The sequence below is a fragment of the Glandiceps talaboti genome, chromosome 14, assembly GCF_964340395.1.
Source record: "Glandiceps talaboti chromosome 14, keGlaTala1.1, whole genome shotgun sequence".
NCBI classification, from domain to species: Eukaryota; Metazoa; Hemichordata; class Enteropneusta; family Spengelidae; genus Glandiceps; species Glandiceps talaboti.
The window spans coordinates 13,079,864-13,094,719 of NC_135562.1; the positions used below are offsets into that span (position 1 = coordinate 13,079,864).

Here is a 14,856-nt window from a genome sequence, read left to right on the forward strand (position 1 = left end):
GTCTATCCCTTATAGTTCGTTTGAATGTGTTCAGCTTGGCTTACATGTGATATAAAGTGATTTTACTTTTGTTTCCACACAGTCTATAACTATGAGGTCAGTGTCTATACTGGAAAGAAAGGAGCAGCTGCTACAGAGGCAGATTTACATCTAACTATGTTTGGTGAAAAGGGAGACACTGGTCAAAGAAATCTCATCAAATCAACCAACAATCCCAACAAGTTTGAACTTGGACAGGTAAAATAACTTTAATACAAGGTTAATTAAGTTATGATTTGCCTAGGGTTGGATACATTAAAAATCAGTGAGCTTGACTATCTAAGCCCTAGCTTATTACTGTACCTTCGCCCCACTTACAGCACATAGCTCCTTTCACAAATCGCATCAATAGAATAACTCCGTCACACAATTTAATATGTAACAGTATACGAAGCATAAGAAAAACTTGGTGAGGTACAATGACCTCAGTCTTAAAAATGTTTATAAAAAGCAGACATTTCTCAATTAACCCTTCATTAAGTGCTTTTGTTTTGAAACTTTGAAACTGTGAGGAAGTTTGTTACTGAAATGTTTCAAGTGAACAAACTTTTAACCTATTTTTGTTTATTTTCTATGTCGATATATTTAATTATTACTGTATTTTGTGTCTATCTGTTTTTATATATTTTATTGGTATGCATAATTTTGAAACGGGCACTTTAGAAATTTGCTTATTGATTGATTGATTGATTGATTGATTGATTGATAATTTTTGTGGCAGATAAAATATACCATCCTGCATTTTTGTTGTAGGTTGATATTTTCTACATCTCAGCAGTAGACTTATTCAGACTCAAACAGATTACAATTGGTCACAGTGAACAAGGCTATGGTGCTGGTTGGTATCTAGACAAGATTACAGTCAAAGAAACCAAGAAATCTGACAAGATGTATTACTTCCCGTGTCAAAGGTCAGTTATGATGCTTTTAGATCAAAAGTTGTGTGTATAGGAAATATATCAAGGCATGTTAGCACTGAGTTGTATTTACTGGTACATGTACAATCATGCCTCCATTTGGGGTGATGACGTGATGTTATTCATTAAACAACTGCATTCTCATCTCTTGTTTGATGAGAGGGAGGGAGGGAGAGAGAGAGACAGAGACAGAGACAGACAGACATACAGACATACAGACAGACACAGACAGGCAGACACAGACAGACAGACAGACAGACAGACAGACAGACAGACACACAGACAGACAGACAGACAGGAACAAATCCACGTCCCACTTAGACAATATAACTAAACTCATTTCATCTGTTGACAGGTGGTTTGATACTGGTGTTGATGATAGAAAGACAGAACGACAAATCACTCTACTAGGAGAACTCCCAGTTCCATCAGAACAACCAGAAGATAGTACAACTCCAAAGTCTGGTAAATATCTACTCTAAACTCTACCCTCTCCGTCCTGGAGATGGTATTATATACCAGTCGGTTTTCACCAGTGAATGAAATATATGCATCATGGATAGTAAGTGCATATATTGAGTTCACTGGTCAAAACTGACTGGTGTACGAGCACCAAGGGAGTGGTTTATCACTTTTATATTATACTCATTATATATATTGCAAAAAATCAGAAAATATTTGTCTGATGTTACAGAAATTAATGTGTAAACATCCTCTGAATGAGGCTGAATATGCGACAACTCAAGAATTATTTGCTATCAAATACACCTCCTTATGGTGAGTGTAGTTTGGTCAGTCCATTCATAGCTTTAGTTAGTGACTATGTTTGCTTGCCGATAGTTCATTTACGATTGTCATAATGTGAAAACACCAATCGCTAAATTGTTGCAATGACACATTATTTACTGTTTTTATCCTGTAGAAGGTATATGGAAAGTATGGATAAAGACATCAGATGAACCAGATGCTGGTACTAAAGCTATGGTCTTCTTGGTTGTCTATGGTGAGAATGCTATGAGTTCACAAGACTCCCTAGGTGACGGATCTATGAATTCCAACTTGTTTGATCCAGGAAATGAAGATGAATTTGATGTAAGTGTCTTTGTAACATAATCATTTTTACTAAACACACTAGTAGTACAATATACCGGTACTTGTTTCTCCAGTTTTGTAGCATGACAAATTTATTTTGTTTTGTACAAGGGCAAGTTCATTTGAGATTGGAAACTAGACTCAGTTTTAGGCAGGTTTAGGTAGAAGATGTTCTATGCCACACCACACTGTGTCTGCTTTTTAGTGGAGTAAAAAATCAATGCGAAGGACGTCTGCTAAGCTGCCCTGAAGCCAGTGGTGTTCAACATACAATGACAAGAGACAGTTCTGGTAATTTGGAAATTTCAGTCACTTTATTGGCACCGAGAATAAATTTTCGTATGAATTGTTTTCAGGTCAACTTTGGTGATATTGGTAAAGTGTCTAAGATTCGACTGTTTCATAACAACACCAATCCAGATCCTAGATGGAAAGTAGACTCAGTGAGTATATTCACCAACTTTTATATACTGAATATATGTTAGTATTTGTTAATTTCATGTGTCATTTCATGTTACATAGTGATAGCCATTGAAAACTGTGTACTGAGAATAAGAGCCACCATGATGAAATTATGATAGTCAATAGTCACCTGATCAAAACTTTGGACCAATCATGGCAGGTAAACAACATCATGTGACACTATGTCACCAATGCTGAACTTATGATAGTCACATGATCAAAACTTTGGACCAATCATGGTGTGTTAACAAGATCATGTGATACTATGTCACCAATGACAATCCTCTCTCATGGGAATATCTGACTTTTTATGACATGTTCATCATCAAATTTTGCTCATAATTTTGAATAGTGTAACCATAGCAACAAAATTTCACTTCAGAGTAGCTGATATAGTCAATAGAAAGTTGAAATGTACAACAGTGATTATTTGTTAAAAATGAAAATCTTAGTATGTGACAGGAAAAATAACTTGTTTACAGGTGAGAATGGAGGACCAGGACACTGGAGAAAAGTTAGAATTTAATCTAGATTGCTGGATTGGTGAAGAGGAGGACGAAAGATGGGACGGTAATATCGGTAAAGAAGCTCCAGCTATCAGAGAAGGTGAAGAACCACTCAAAGGTTAGAAAACAGTTATTTGATATGTGATAGAAATATCTTGGTAACTTTTCGTACGACAATGACCTTTGACATAAACAACAAGAACTCAGTTCCAGTAATATTAGTATGTTTTGTATAGTTGAAATAACTTGTATAAAAATCATCAGATCATGTGTATTACTCTGCCCCCCCCCCCCCCCCCCCCCAAGTTTGCATGTGGACTGTACTGTGGGTTGCTAACAACATGTTGAGGGGGACCCAATGGCAAACTGACCAACAAAAAATGTGAATATACTCTGGGGTTTACACCACACAAAAGTGCCCATTGAAGCCCATCATGAAGAAGAATCAACCATTTTGTTGTGAAAAACATAGTCAAATAATACATTACAATTATCAATAGACAATGGCTAAGGTAAAGAAAAAGTAACAATGCTGGTAGTATTTTTGATGAGCAAGACAAAAAAAAGTAGCAATGTTTAATAGTAAAAAACTTATTGTTCCAGACAATTTCTTTCTACTCCGTGTTTTACATTATTAAGTGGTCACACTCCATTAACTAAGTTTTTATCGTTGTACTTTACAGTTCGTCAATATCAAGTAGAGGTATACACTGGTGAGGAAGATGACAGTGGTACAGATGCTACAGTCTTTGCTATACTCAATGGAAGTATTGGAGATACTGGTAGGAGAGATCTTAAAAAACCAACAACTGAAAATGAGCAGATGTTCCAGAAGGGACAGGTAAAGCAATATTATTATTAAATGCTTTTGTGTAAAAAGAGATATTTCAACAAGTATGGACGGAAATAATAGATGCCTGGAAAGTTTTCATTACAACAGTTTGATAAGAAATTGTGGATACTTGGATAACATGAACATTCTTTTTGCTTGTATGTTATTGTAAGTTTGTAAGTTGAAAATTTTGGATGGTTGAAAAGTTGATAGAATAGTAACATTAACTTATTAAGTAAAACATAAAATATACATTGAGTCAACACACAGTAGAATTTTCTGTTTCTGGATTAGTGCCCATTGTGTTAGACTTGAGTATAAATATGTCATGTTATTTTTGAGTAAATTTACATTGAATTGAAAAACATGCAGTCTTATTGGTGTGTTCTTTAATTTTCACAACACCTCTTTCAAGAACAAAGACATAATTTTTTATTGGCTTCCAAAGCAAGCTAAGATATCGAAGAGATTGAATATTCGGACTCTATTATCGCAAGCCTCCAGGTTACACCTGGATGTAGCTCATACACGTCATGAAAGTGGTGAATTATTATCCAAAAGATCCCATCATGTATTTGAACTCTCGTTAAATGTCATTTGCCATTTCAGATGGATGCTTTCAAGTTAGAAGTTGTAGATCTAGGCCAACTAAGGAGTGTTGTTATAGGGATTGATTCAGATGATGCTGATAAGAAATGGTATCTTGAGAAAGTTGTCATCAAAGACGCTGAACAAGAAGATGCTAAGGAGACAGTGTTGCTATGCCAACAGTGGATCGGTGAAGATGAAACATCACGTACTCTACACCCAGAAGGTAATTCTTAGTTTCTGTGCTTTCTGAATTGATGAAGGAATGCATCTACAGTTTCCAGTAAAAAGTTGTGATGAAATGTCCTCAGTCCGTTAAAGTTACAGATAGTAGATGTTTCAGGAATAAGCCTTCTATCAGCTGAAGTCTAACACTACTGAACGTGTAAGAAATCTATGATGTAACAATTACAATGTCCAGTGTTCATGCAACACCATTCACTTAGCATGATCCAATGAAAAATTTAATAAAACCCAGAGTACGCTTGCACCCAACTGCAGTGGTAAGAGGCAAGTGATTTCATCACTAAGCCACTGACCATCCATTCCTCATGCACAAATGCCCATATTTGGACAGTGATATGTCGTTTACGTTTTCTCTTTTCCTTTGTAGCAAAATGGACATGTATCGTTGAAACAAGTGAGGATGGTGAAAGTGAACTCAATAATGCCAAAGTATGCTTAGTTGCCTACGAGATGACCTCTGACATGACGTCTAACATGTCAAAAACTGTTACCCTTGACAACGGACAGGATGACATGTTTACACCTGGAAAGAAAGATGAATTTGAAGTAAGTGGTTGTCTTCTGTTGTAAATTGTTGATTGTGTATGTCACAATACACAGTGTTGGATATAATGTGTATCTCACTTATGCTATGAAGTTATCAACCATGTTGAAATTTCTGTGCCAGAGCCATGCGGTTGACAGCATGTTAGTCAACAGAACATCATATGGATGCAATATGCATTCTAATTTACTTTTACACTTGGCATGGTTTATTTGGCTATGTGTAGGCCTGTATCTGTTTATGTGTATGTGTCTGTGTCTGTGTGTGAGTGTGTGTGTGTGTGTGTGTGTGTGTGTGTGTGTGTCTGTGTGTGTGTGTGTCTGTGTCTGTGTCTGTGTCTGTGTCTGTCATACAGTGCATCATTATTATCAGAACTGATGTCTTTATGAACTGATAAGCCATAATCTGAGACAGTGTTCATGATTACTAGTATAAAATGTCTAACAAAGCTGATGAAACAATGTTTGTGACTGTCAATACAGGTCAATGTCGGTACCATTCAGTTCAGTCAAGTACACAAGATTAGAGTTTGGTTAGATGACCAATCAGATGAGAGCACTGGAGAAAAGAAATCGCCATCACTACATATCAAACATATCACACTCAAAGATGAGGAGGATGGCGAGTACAAGTTTGATGTCAACAAATGGTTGTCAAGGACACAGGAGGACAGTGACATCGTGAGGGAATTTCCGACAATAAGAGAGAATGAAGAACCTCTACAAGGTATGGCCTATAGAGGGGGTAGTTCTGTTGTTGACTTTGTTGATCTATAGAGGGGGTAGTTCTTTTATTGAATTTTATGGTCTATAGAGGGGGTAGTTCATGTTATCAAATGTATTGGTCTGTAGGGAGATATGACTTTTCAGGGCTTCCGAAGTATAAGAAATGAAGCTAAGATGATCTCACCTTTGTCCCACTTCAAGTTTTGAAGAAAACACTGAACTCTGAATTCCATAATTTTGAAGTAAAAGTGATTTTCCTTTCGTTTCCATAGTAATGTCATATCATGTGAGTGTACACACATCAACAGAGGAGGATGCAGCTACAGATTCTGAGGTGTATATGACCATATATGGAGAGAAAGGTGACACTGGCAAGAGATTATTAGCTAAACCAATCAATGGAGAGACAGTCTTTGACCAACCAGGAAAGGTATGCAGCAGTAGGCTTTCCATTTAATGTTAACGGAAAAGACCAGTCAGATTTATTTCTGCCTATGATATACTGTATTGATTACTACTATCAACTTAAGTATGGTTCTTGGATGATCAAATAACACCATGGTAACTTATTCCTCTTTGAAATCTTGTAAAGATGTGCTACTGCACTTAAACATATGTTCAGTTATTTTTGGATTTCTTGCAAGGGTTTATGGGAAAAACTTTGGTGATGACATCATGAATGCCCAAATCTCTTTGCCCTGACACTCTTTGTATCACCTGACTTTTGTTACAGGTGGATGAGTTTACAATTGAGGCAGTGACCCTAGGTGAACTTGAGAAGATTGTTTTATGGAAATCAGCTGGCAAACCTTGGTTTGTAGACAAAGTGGTGATTAAGGAGAGTCTTGCAGCACAACAAGAAACACAGATATCATGTGATAGGTAAGGTCATAGTCAGATTTAATAGGACACTTCATTCTGTGCTGGTTTTCTCACTCTGTGAATAAGTTCAATTCTCCTTGCTTATAATAATAATAAGTTTCCATATTCAAACAAAAACTCATCTGTGTTGGTAATCCAGTGTATATACAGAAGGTTTTATATATAACACTTTCCGACACTGTACTCAAAATACTTACAATATTTGTAATTCTAGTACAGACCAATAACAGCACAATGATGTTTTATATACCTCCTCAACTCTGCAGCCTTTAGTGAGCATATTTGATCAAATAAATCCTTCATATAGCAACGTCTATCCTACCAGGTCCCCAGCAGTTAGGCTCAAACTGGCAACAATATTTAGTAATAAAGCATATTGTCAAACAAAAATATATTAAAAAGGCAAATAGCACTTAGCATGATTGTATTTCAAGAACAGACAATGTAAAAGTTCTCTTTCAAATCACATTAAGATGTTTGCAATAAATTTTGAATGTATATTTCTGTGTATAGAATACTTGGCAAAGATAATCCTGAGGAACCCGTTGAGGAAACGTTTGATTCATTGGAAGTTAAAGAGAGTGACAAGATTGCAGAACCACTTCCTGAAGGTGAACAACCACCAGAATCTCGTAAGTTGATGTGTTTTTCTAAATGTTTGAATACTTACATGTAGATGTGAATGCCTATTTAATGATATGGGAAAGTGCACATGTAGAGCTGTGTAATAGATGGCCAGTCATGTCCTAGCTTACGATGCCCAAATATGGAATTTAACACAACTGGTATCTCACCCTGTCCAAATATGGCATAGAACCCATATCCTGGCACACTATGCCCATATATGGAATTTGATATTACTGGTATCTCACACCCTGTCCATATATAGTATAGAACCAATATCCTGGCACACTCTGCCCATATATGGAAAGTGACACTACTGATATCTCCCAAATATGGAATGTGAACTACATGTATACGTTCTCCAAGTATGTAATGTGACAGAGTTTGTCAAAATGGAATGTAGTGAGCTATTTCCAAATATAGAATGTGGGATATTCAAAATTTCCAATCTCCTCTGTAACAAAATTTTGACTCAAATTGCTCATGACGTATGGCTGCAAAGAGCACCACAAACACACACTGGCAAATGCCCCAGAGTAAATGCCACAATGGTGGTACTAATGACAAGTGTCGTGGGTTTTCCATACTATTTGAAGTTTGCCACTGGCACATCATAGGATTCTGTCATATTATGTTATGTGACAATGATTGATATGTACTTGTATAATTTTTTTAGAGGGACAGTGGAAACTCTTTGTGACAACTGGTGAAGAGGAGGATGCTGGCACTGAGTGTAAAGTAACATTGACAGTGTATGGTAGTGATGGTATTAGTGATGTAATAGTTGTCGGTGAAGATAAACCTGACAAGTTCAAACCTGGAACAACTGATGAATTTGACGTGAGTACATTGAATTATTGTCAACTATACTATGTATGATGTATTAAGGGGTAATTGGTAGGATGGCATGTAGAAGTAAAATATTTCAGGGGAGCTGTGTCTTCTACGAAGACTTGTTTCATAGTTAGGATGAGAGTGGTTCATTTGGTAATTTTGGAGATTTGGTGTTTTGGGCGATGGGTGTGGATAATGAGAATGGATGGATGGGTTGGTGGGTGGGTGGGTGGGTGGGGTGGGTGGGTGGGTCAAAGGGGGTGTTTGTGGATGGCTGGCCATGAGGGTTGTGTTTCAGTGATTAGGCCTTTATTGAACCAAACAAATTCATTCCTGAAGAAACTGATAAATGTTTATATTTCTCTTTTTATACAGGTCAATGTAGGTCAGATTGGAATGATCTACAAGATAAGATTTGAACTTGATGGTTCAGAAGATAACCATGCATGGTATCTAGACAAGGTAGGATAACAGGTTTTGTTAATCAGTGTGTCTCTGTCTGTGTCTCAGTGTGTGTGTGTCTGTGTGTGTGTGCATGTGCGTGCCTGCATCACATGATGAATGCGTGCATATATGTACATATACATGTGTGTGTATGTACTATGCTAGGTTTGTACATGTGTATACCAATGTATACTTTACATGCATTTGTAGGCATGTACAGTGTGTGTTAGTGTTGTGTGTGTGTGTGGGGGGGGGGGGGGTGTTCATGCATTTGTGTGAAGGGGTCACCATTCATACCACTATTACTGTGCAGTTCTGTAGTTATAACAAATATATCCTCAGAATGATTTAAATTCAAGATATATAGCAACTGAGGTGTCCAACACAGAAATTCACACTAAGCTAATTTTTGAATTTTATCAGATCAAAATGAAGGACACTGATACTCTACAAGAATTCAATTCTAAGCCAAAATGTTGGTTGAGAATAGATGAAAGTTTAGTCCAAGAAATCCCTGCCATCTGGCCTGAGAAGAAAGTGTTAGAAAGTATAGAATATGAAATAGAAGTACGTACAGCTGACATAGACAATGCCGGTACAGATGCCAATGTCTACATCACTGTCTATGGTGAACATGGTGATACCGGGAAAAGACGACTTGATAAACCCAAGGATGATGATGAGGAGGGGGATGATGACAAGAAAGAGGAAAATGAAAGTGATGGGCAGCGTGGATCTGGAGATGGACAGGAAGATGGCGAAGGAAAGGGGGAAATGAAATTCCCACAAGGAAAGGTTAGTACAAGAGTCTAAAAAGAAAGAGGAAGAACGTATAATAGTGGACTGTTTCTCTACATGCTAGGGAGTTACAGTTACAGTTAGGAATAGGGTCAAACCCCCTAACATAATGATAATTTGTATAATCCAACACAAATGGTTACTGTTTTACACTTGTACCAAAGCAAGACATGCAGAAATTTTGTGAAATTTTTCTAATCATATTTTAAGACATATACATGCATGCTAATAGTGTCAACAGTTTTGTTTTGTAATGTTTTGAGCAAAGTGTCATTTACTATTGCAAACATTTGAAATATTCTCCAAAAAGTTCATAAATTGAAGCAGTTGTGATATTTACAATTCTGAGTGAAAGTCCACCAATTACTGCAGACTTTTTATATGTTGACTCCTTTTTATCATTCTCAGAAAAGGAAATTTACAATGGAGGCAGTCGATCTTGGTGAACTCAGTAAAGCAGTCATTGGACATGATGGTGAAGGTGCAGGTAAGATATACTACATTGCCCTTCTGACTAAAAATAGAGCCTCAGTGTAGCTGTAACTGTTGTAATAATGACATCATATTTATCACAATCACTTTGTTTTTTTACAAATGCAAGGAGTAAGATTTGGGTATGTGATGTCATCATCAGCGCTTTTCCCATAAACCCTTGCAGGAAAAACTCAATGGCTGAACACATGTCAAGTGCAGTAGAGCTTTATTACAAGATTTCAAAGTGTAGGAAGTTACCAATTTAAGGTGCTATTTTATCACCCTTGTTAAAAAAACTTTATGTAAGTTGATAAAAGTAATCAATATAAGTGAAGTAGAGGCAGAAATAAGTCTGATTAGACTTTTCCTTCAACAGTCAAACAATGTCCAGTAATTTAAAAGTGCATTTTTTTTAAAGAATATGAATTAATAGAAAAACAAAGTAAATTAATTTAAGCTTAATTTAGTTGCTATACCATCAACATTTTTTTGTGAGAACGATATACCTTAATTATTTATTATTTTTTATGTGTAGAGGGTGGATGGTTCCTGGATAGAGTTATCATTCGTAATCCAGAAGCTGAGAAGTCATGGGCATTTAAATGTAGTCAATGGTTGTCTGAGGTTGAAGACGATAACTTGAAAGAAAGAGAAATACTGGCTAGTGAAGATAAACCTGATCCACAGGGTAAGACTACCATGTTTGCAGTCTACATGATAATATGTTGAAAGATGATAGGAAAACATTTCCTGTGCAATAAGGGATTTTATGTCTCATTGCAAATCTTGCGAGATATGTAAATATGCTTAGCAATGACTTTGTCAAATGTGATCCCAGTCAAGCTTTCAAGATGGTCATGTGTGATGACATTGAGAACAGTAGTGTTGCTAAATGTTTGACACTTTCAGCTTGACCACCCTCACGTGGTTGCTATGGACGGAATGGCTCATGTGGGATCTCGTGAGATCTGCCGTGAGACGAAATACAACTTATTTGCAGATATATATTGTACCCTGGCAAATGAAAGTTATTAATGACCGGATGACTTTTCTATTGGAAAGTATAAATAAATCATATTAAATTATGTCATTTATGGTATTATATATAAGTTATGTTATTAAATATGGTATTTGTTCACTTTTACTATTATTCTTAAAACTTTTGTTTCATTATCATCAGAGGGTGACTACAAAGTTGTCGTAACAACCAAAGATGGAGATGATAGTGGTACAACTGCCAGTGTTACCATGGTAGTATACGGTGATGAAGATAAGTCAGATGAGATTCCTCTAGGAGATGACAGTGGCCAATATTTCAAGGCTGGTGCTACTGACGAGTTTGATGTAAGTCAATATTATTCTTAGTGGTATTATAACAGTACTGTAGATTTATTCCTTTTGGATAGCATGTGGTGAAGGTGTTTGCAAATGATGCCATTAACATGCAAATGATGTCATTGATATACATATTATGTAAAGTATATGTAACTATGTAACTATATGACAACTAATTGTAAATTATGTAAATAAATGCAGAATTTGTATCTGCAAATGTCATTAATATGCAAATTATGTCATTAATATACACATTGAGTAAACTACATGCAACTGTATGGATGACAACTAATTGTACATTATGTCAATAAAAGCAGAAATTTGTATCTGCAAATGTCAAGTATAGTATGCAATTGTTAGCAATATACAATTGGTGTCAAGTACATGCAAATATCAAGAATATGCAAATGAACCATATGCAAATATGACAACTATATGCAAATGGTGATAATTATAATATGCAAATAATATAAATATGTATGTTTTGTCAAGAGCATGCAATTAAATGTCCCCATTGGCACTTAAGACTAATAATTTGTTGTTTTCCATGTATTTCTTTCAAATAGATTCATGTAGATAATATTGGAAAACTGTATAAAGTACGTATATATCATGACAATAATGGAGACAGTCCAGGCTGGTACTTGGATAAGGTAAGTTAAACAATGAATTATGGTAATTATGGTTGCATTGGTGTTTTTTTTTGTTATTTTAGTGCTTGAACTCCAATTCCATCGAAATTGATGAAGAAAGAAAGAAAAAGAAAAATAGGGGGAAATTGGGCTTTACGTCAACCAAGTTTGAGAGTCTTTTCATTAATTTTGTAAATTTTACTTTAGTCTGTTGCCATGGTTATTTCAGTTTAAACAAAAAACAACATCTTTTTTTTCTGTGTGCTAGGTTGTACTTATTGATCAAATGAACCACAGTGAGGTTACCTTCTCATGTGACAAATGGTTGTCACGGGAACAAGGTGATGAGGAAATAGTGAGAGAACTACCTGCAAAACATGAAGAGGAGGAAGAAACACCTCAAGGTAGGACTTGTGAAATCATAATTATATTTATTAATTGTGCTAATATGTATTAATTAACATAGACTACACCTCAAAAATAGAAGTCTGAATTTTTGCATTTTATTGCCAAAATAATAACTTTATAACTTTAGTGCCAGAAATTGAGAGCTTACAAAATACTCTGAACATATCTACAAATGTACAAAATGCCAAAATGTACAAGTCAATGAACCAAAAATAGATAATGTATAAAATGACAAAACAATTTTTTGGTGAGGACCACAAGAATAGTTTTTAGGAGCTAGTCAAGCTTGTGGCCGCCAAGGAAGATCTCGGTGTGATTATGCGGTGTGTTGTCTGAGACTGACCATCTGGAGTTACCTTGTTCAAGAAAACTCCATTTCAATCAAGAATTAAAATGAGAGGTCACCATGTAATGATCTTAAAATAGAGAAGAGAACGATGTATAAAGAAATCACTCATACTTCAAAATGGGTCACCAAATAATGGACCCATTGTAAGGACTGTAATAGCTGTATAAATGGGGACTTGGTAGGACAAGTTGCTATATGAAGGATTCAGTCCTATTTGCTAATGGAGGTTGCAGAGACTTGATGAAGTACATGTATATAAAGTTGTTGTACCTCTCTAGATAATAATTCAACACTTTGACCACAATGTACATGTAGGAAAACATGATAAAAATGTGTATATTATAATTTAATATATGTTACTAGTATGATTGACAACATCTGTTTTCTGTTTGTTACTTGTATTTCACTATAGTCCTGATATATGAAGTAAAAGTAAATACTGGTAACAAATTCTCTCCTGGTACAGATTGTAATGTTTATCTCAACATTACCTTTCAATTGTATTTCATTGTAGTCTTAACATATGAAGTAATAGTACATACTGGTAGCCAATTCTCTAGTGGTACAGACTCTAATGTCTATCTCAACATTTATGGTGACAAAGGTGATACTGGAAAGAGAGAGCTACGGAAAAACAAAGACGGGAATGACAAATTTGAAACTGGAAAGGTAAGGAAACAATGGCCAGGCTTTTTTGTCAATGAAACTATGATCATAAGGAAAAGAGATTTTCAATGCAGTGAATATTTTCGTCAAAGACAATTATTTGGAGGTTTTGAGGAAAGAAAAATGTGAAAGTTGGTAATGTCTTTATCATTGTATATGTGTGTATTGCTTCAGACTTTTACCATACACCAGTTGTACAACCCATAGCATCCAAGTAAAGCAGTTTCACTGTGTGCCACAATCATTTACAGCATATATATCAAGTGTGAAATATAATACTGTTTCATTTGCTTACATTAGTTATAAGCCCAGTACATAGTTGCTCATATCATGAAAACACATAAGTGGTTGTTCTTTTGGGTTGCAGTAATGTTGAAATTTGCTGTTGTTAAAGTCTATAATTTTAACTTTCATTGTAAATTTATGCATTGCACCAGACTTCATTACTATGTAAAATCGAATCTTCTAAAGACCTAAATTGAAAAACAAAAAAATTCATTTTGGAAGGTTCTATAAGTTTACACGTACTGTAAATTTCTCAAACAATATATTTCCAGAAATTTTGAATTTCTTTCATAAACATTTCTTGTCTTCCATTAAGTTTTAAAGAGAGCTGTCTGTGCCAAACACTGCAAACTATTTTGATTGGTAAAAAAAATAATGTGCCTGATATGTGTTCCAGTAATTTATTCTCATTCTAAACTAAAGGAAACTTCCACAACAGATTTGTCTTATTATGTTTTTAAACACTTTGTTACCCAAAGGAGGATACCTTTATGCTTGAAGCAGTTTCTCTAGGACCTCTACAGAAGGTCATTGTAGGTCACGATGGCCAGGGCACTGGTTCAGGCTGGTACTTGGATAAAATAGTTATCAAACAATCTGATGATGAAACTGAACATGTATTCCCCTGTAATAAGTAAGTATTGTATATAGTGTCTGGTATTATTAGTATTATCAGTAGAAACTGTAATTTGATAAAGTTGGCAATAATTAAGAAAGCTATCCTCTGTGCATCGGATAGTATGTCTTCATAAGTATGCATGTATATGTACATTTATGTCTGTTATGCATCCGTGTGTGTGTGTGTATGTATGTATGTGTATGTATGTATGTATGTATGTATGTATGTATATGTGTGTATGTATGTATGTATGTATGTATGTATATATGTATGTATGCATGTGTGTATGTATGTATGTGTGTATGTGTGTGTATGTATGTATGTATGCATGCGTGCATGTATGTATGTATGTATGTATGTATGTATGTGTGTATGTATGTATGTATGTATGTATGTATGTATGTATGTATGCATGTATGCATGTATGTATGTATGTATGTATGCATGCATGCATGCATGTATGTATGTATGTATGTATGTATGTATGTATGTATGTATGTATGTATGTATGTATGTATGTCTACCTTTGTGTACACACATACAGTTGACATTGTT

The 14,856-nt window shown here is 35.4% G+C and overlaps 1 protein-coding gene across 1 annotated transcript in view; it reads left to right on the forward strand.

Moving 5' to 3' along the window:
* The window catches only part of LOC144445282 (uncharacterized), a 127,807-nt gene that overhangs the window by 109,830 nt on the left and 3,121 nt on the right, over positions 1-14,856 (forward strand). The window contains exons 77-99 of the mRNA XM_078134823.1: positions 83-237; positions 793-950; positions 1,312-1,421; positions 1,879-2,048; positions 2,405-2,491; positions 2,993-3,134; positions 3,700-3,857; positions 4,458-4,662; positions 5,050-5,228; positions 5,709-5,952; positions 6,224-6,381; positions 6,685-6,833; positions 7,347-7,465; positions 8,134-8,297; positions 8,667-8,753; positions 9,159-9,530; positions 9,942-10,020; positions 10,543-10,695; positions 11,188-11,351; positions 11,909-11,995; positions 12,243-12,378; positions 13,246-13,400; positions 14,162-14,316. Of these exons, the coding sequence (XP_077990949.1) occupies positions 83-237; positions 793-950; positions 1,312-1,421; positions 1,879-2,048; positions 2,405-2,491; positions 2,993-3,134; positions 3,700-3,857; positions 4,458-4,662; positions 5,050-5,228; positions 5,709-5,952; positions 6,224-6,381; positions 6,685-6,833; positions 7,347-7,465; positions 8,134-8,297; positions 8,667-8,753; positions 9,159-9,530; positions 9,942-10,020; positions 10,543-10,695; positions 11,188-11,351; positions 11,909-11,995; positions 12,243-12,378; positions 13,246-13,400; positions 14,162-14,316 (3,586 nt within the window). The remainder of the gene's footprint in view (positions 1-82; positions 238-792; positions 951-1,311; positions 1,422-1,878; positions 2,049-2,404; positions 2,492-2,992; positions 3,135-3,699; positions 3,858-4,457; positions 4,663-5,049; positions 5,229-5,708; positions 5,953-6,223; positions 6,382-6,684; positions 6,834-7,346; positions 7,466-8,133; positions 8,298-8,666; positions 8,754-9,158; positions 9,531-9,941; positions 10,021-10,542; positions 10,696-11,187; positions 11,352-11,908; positions 11,996-12,242; positions 12,379-13,245; positions 13,401-14,161; positions 14,317-14,856) is intronic.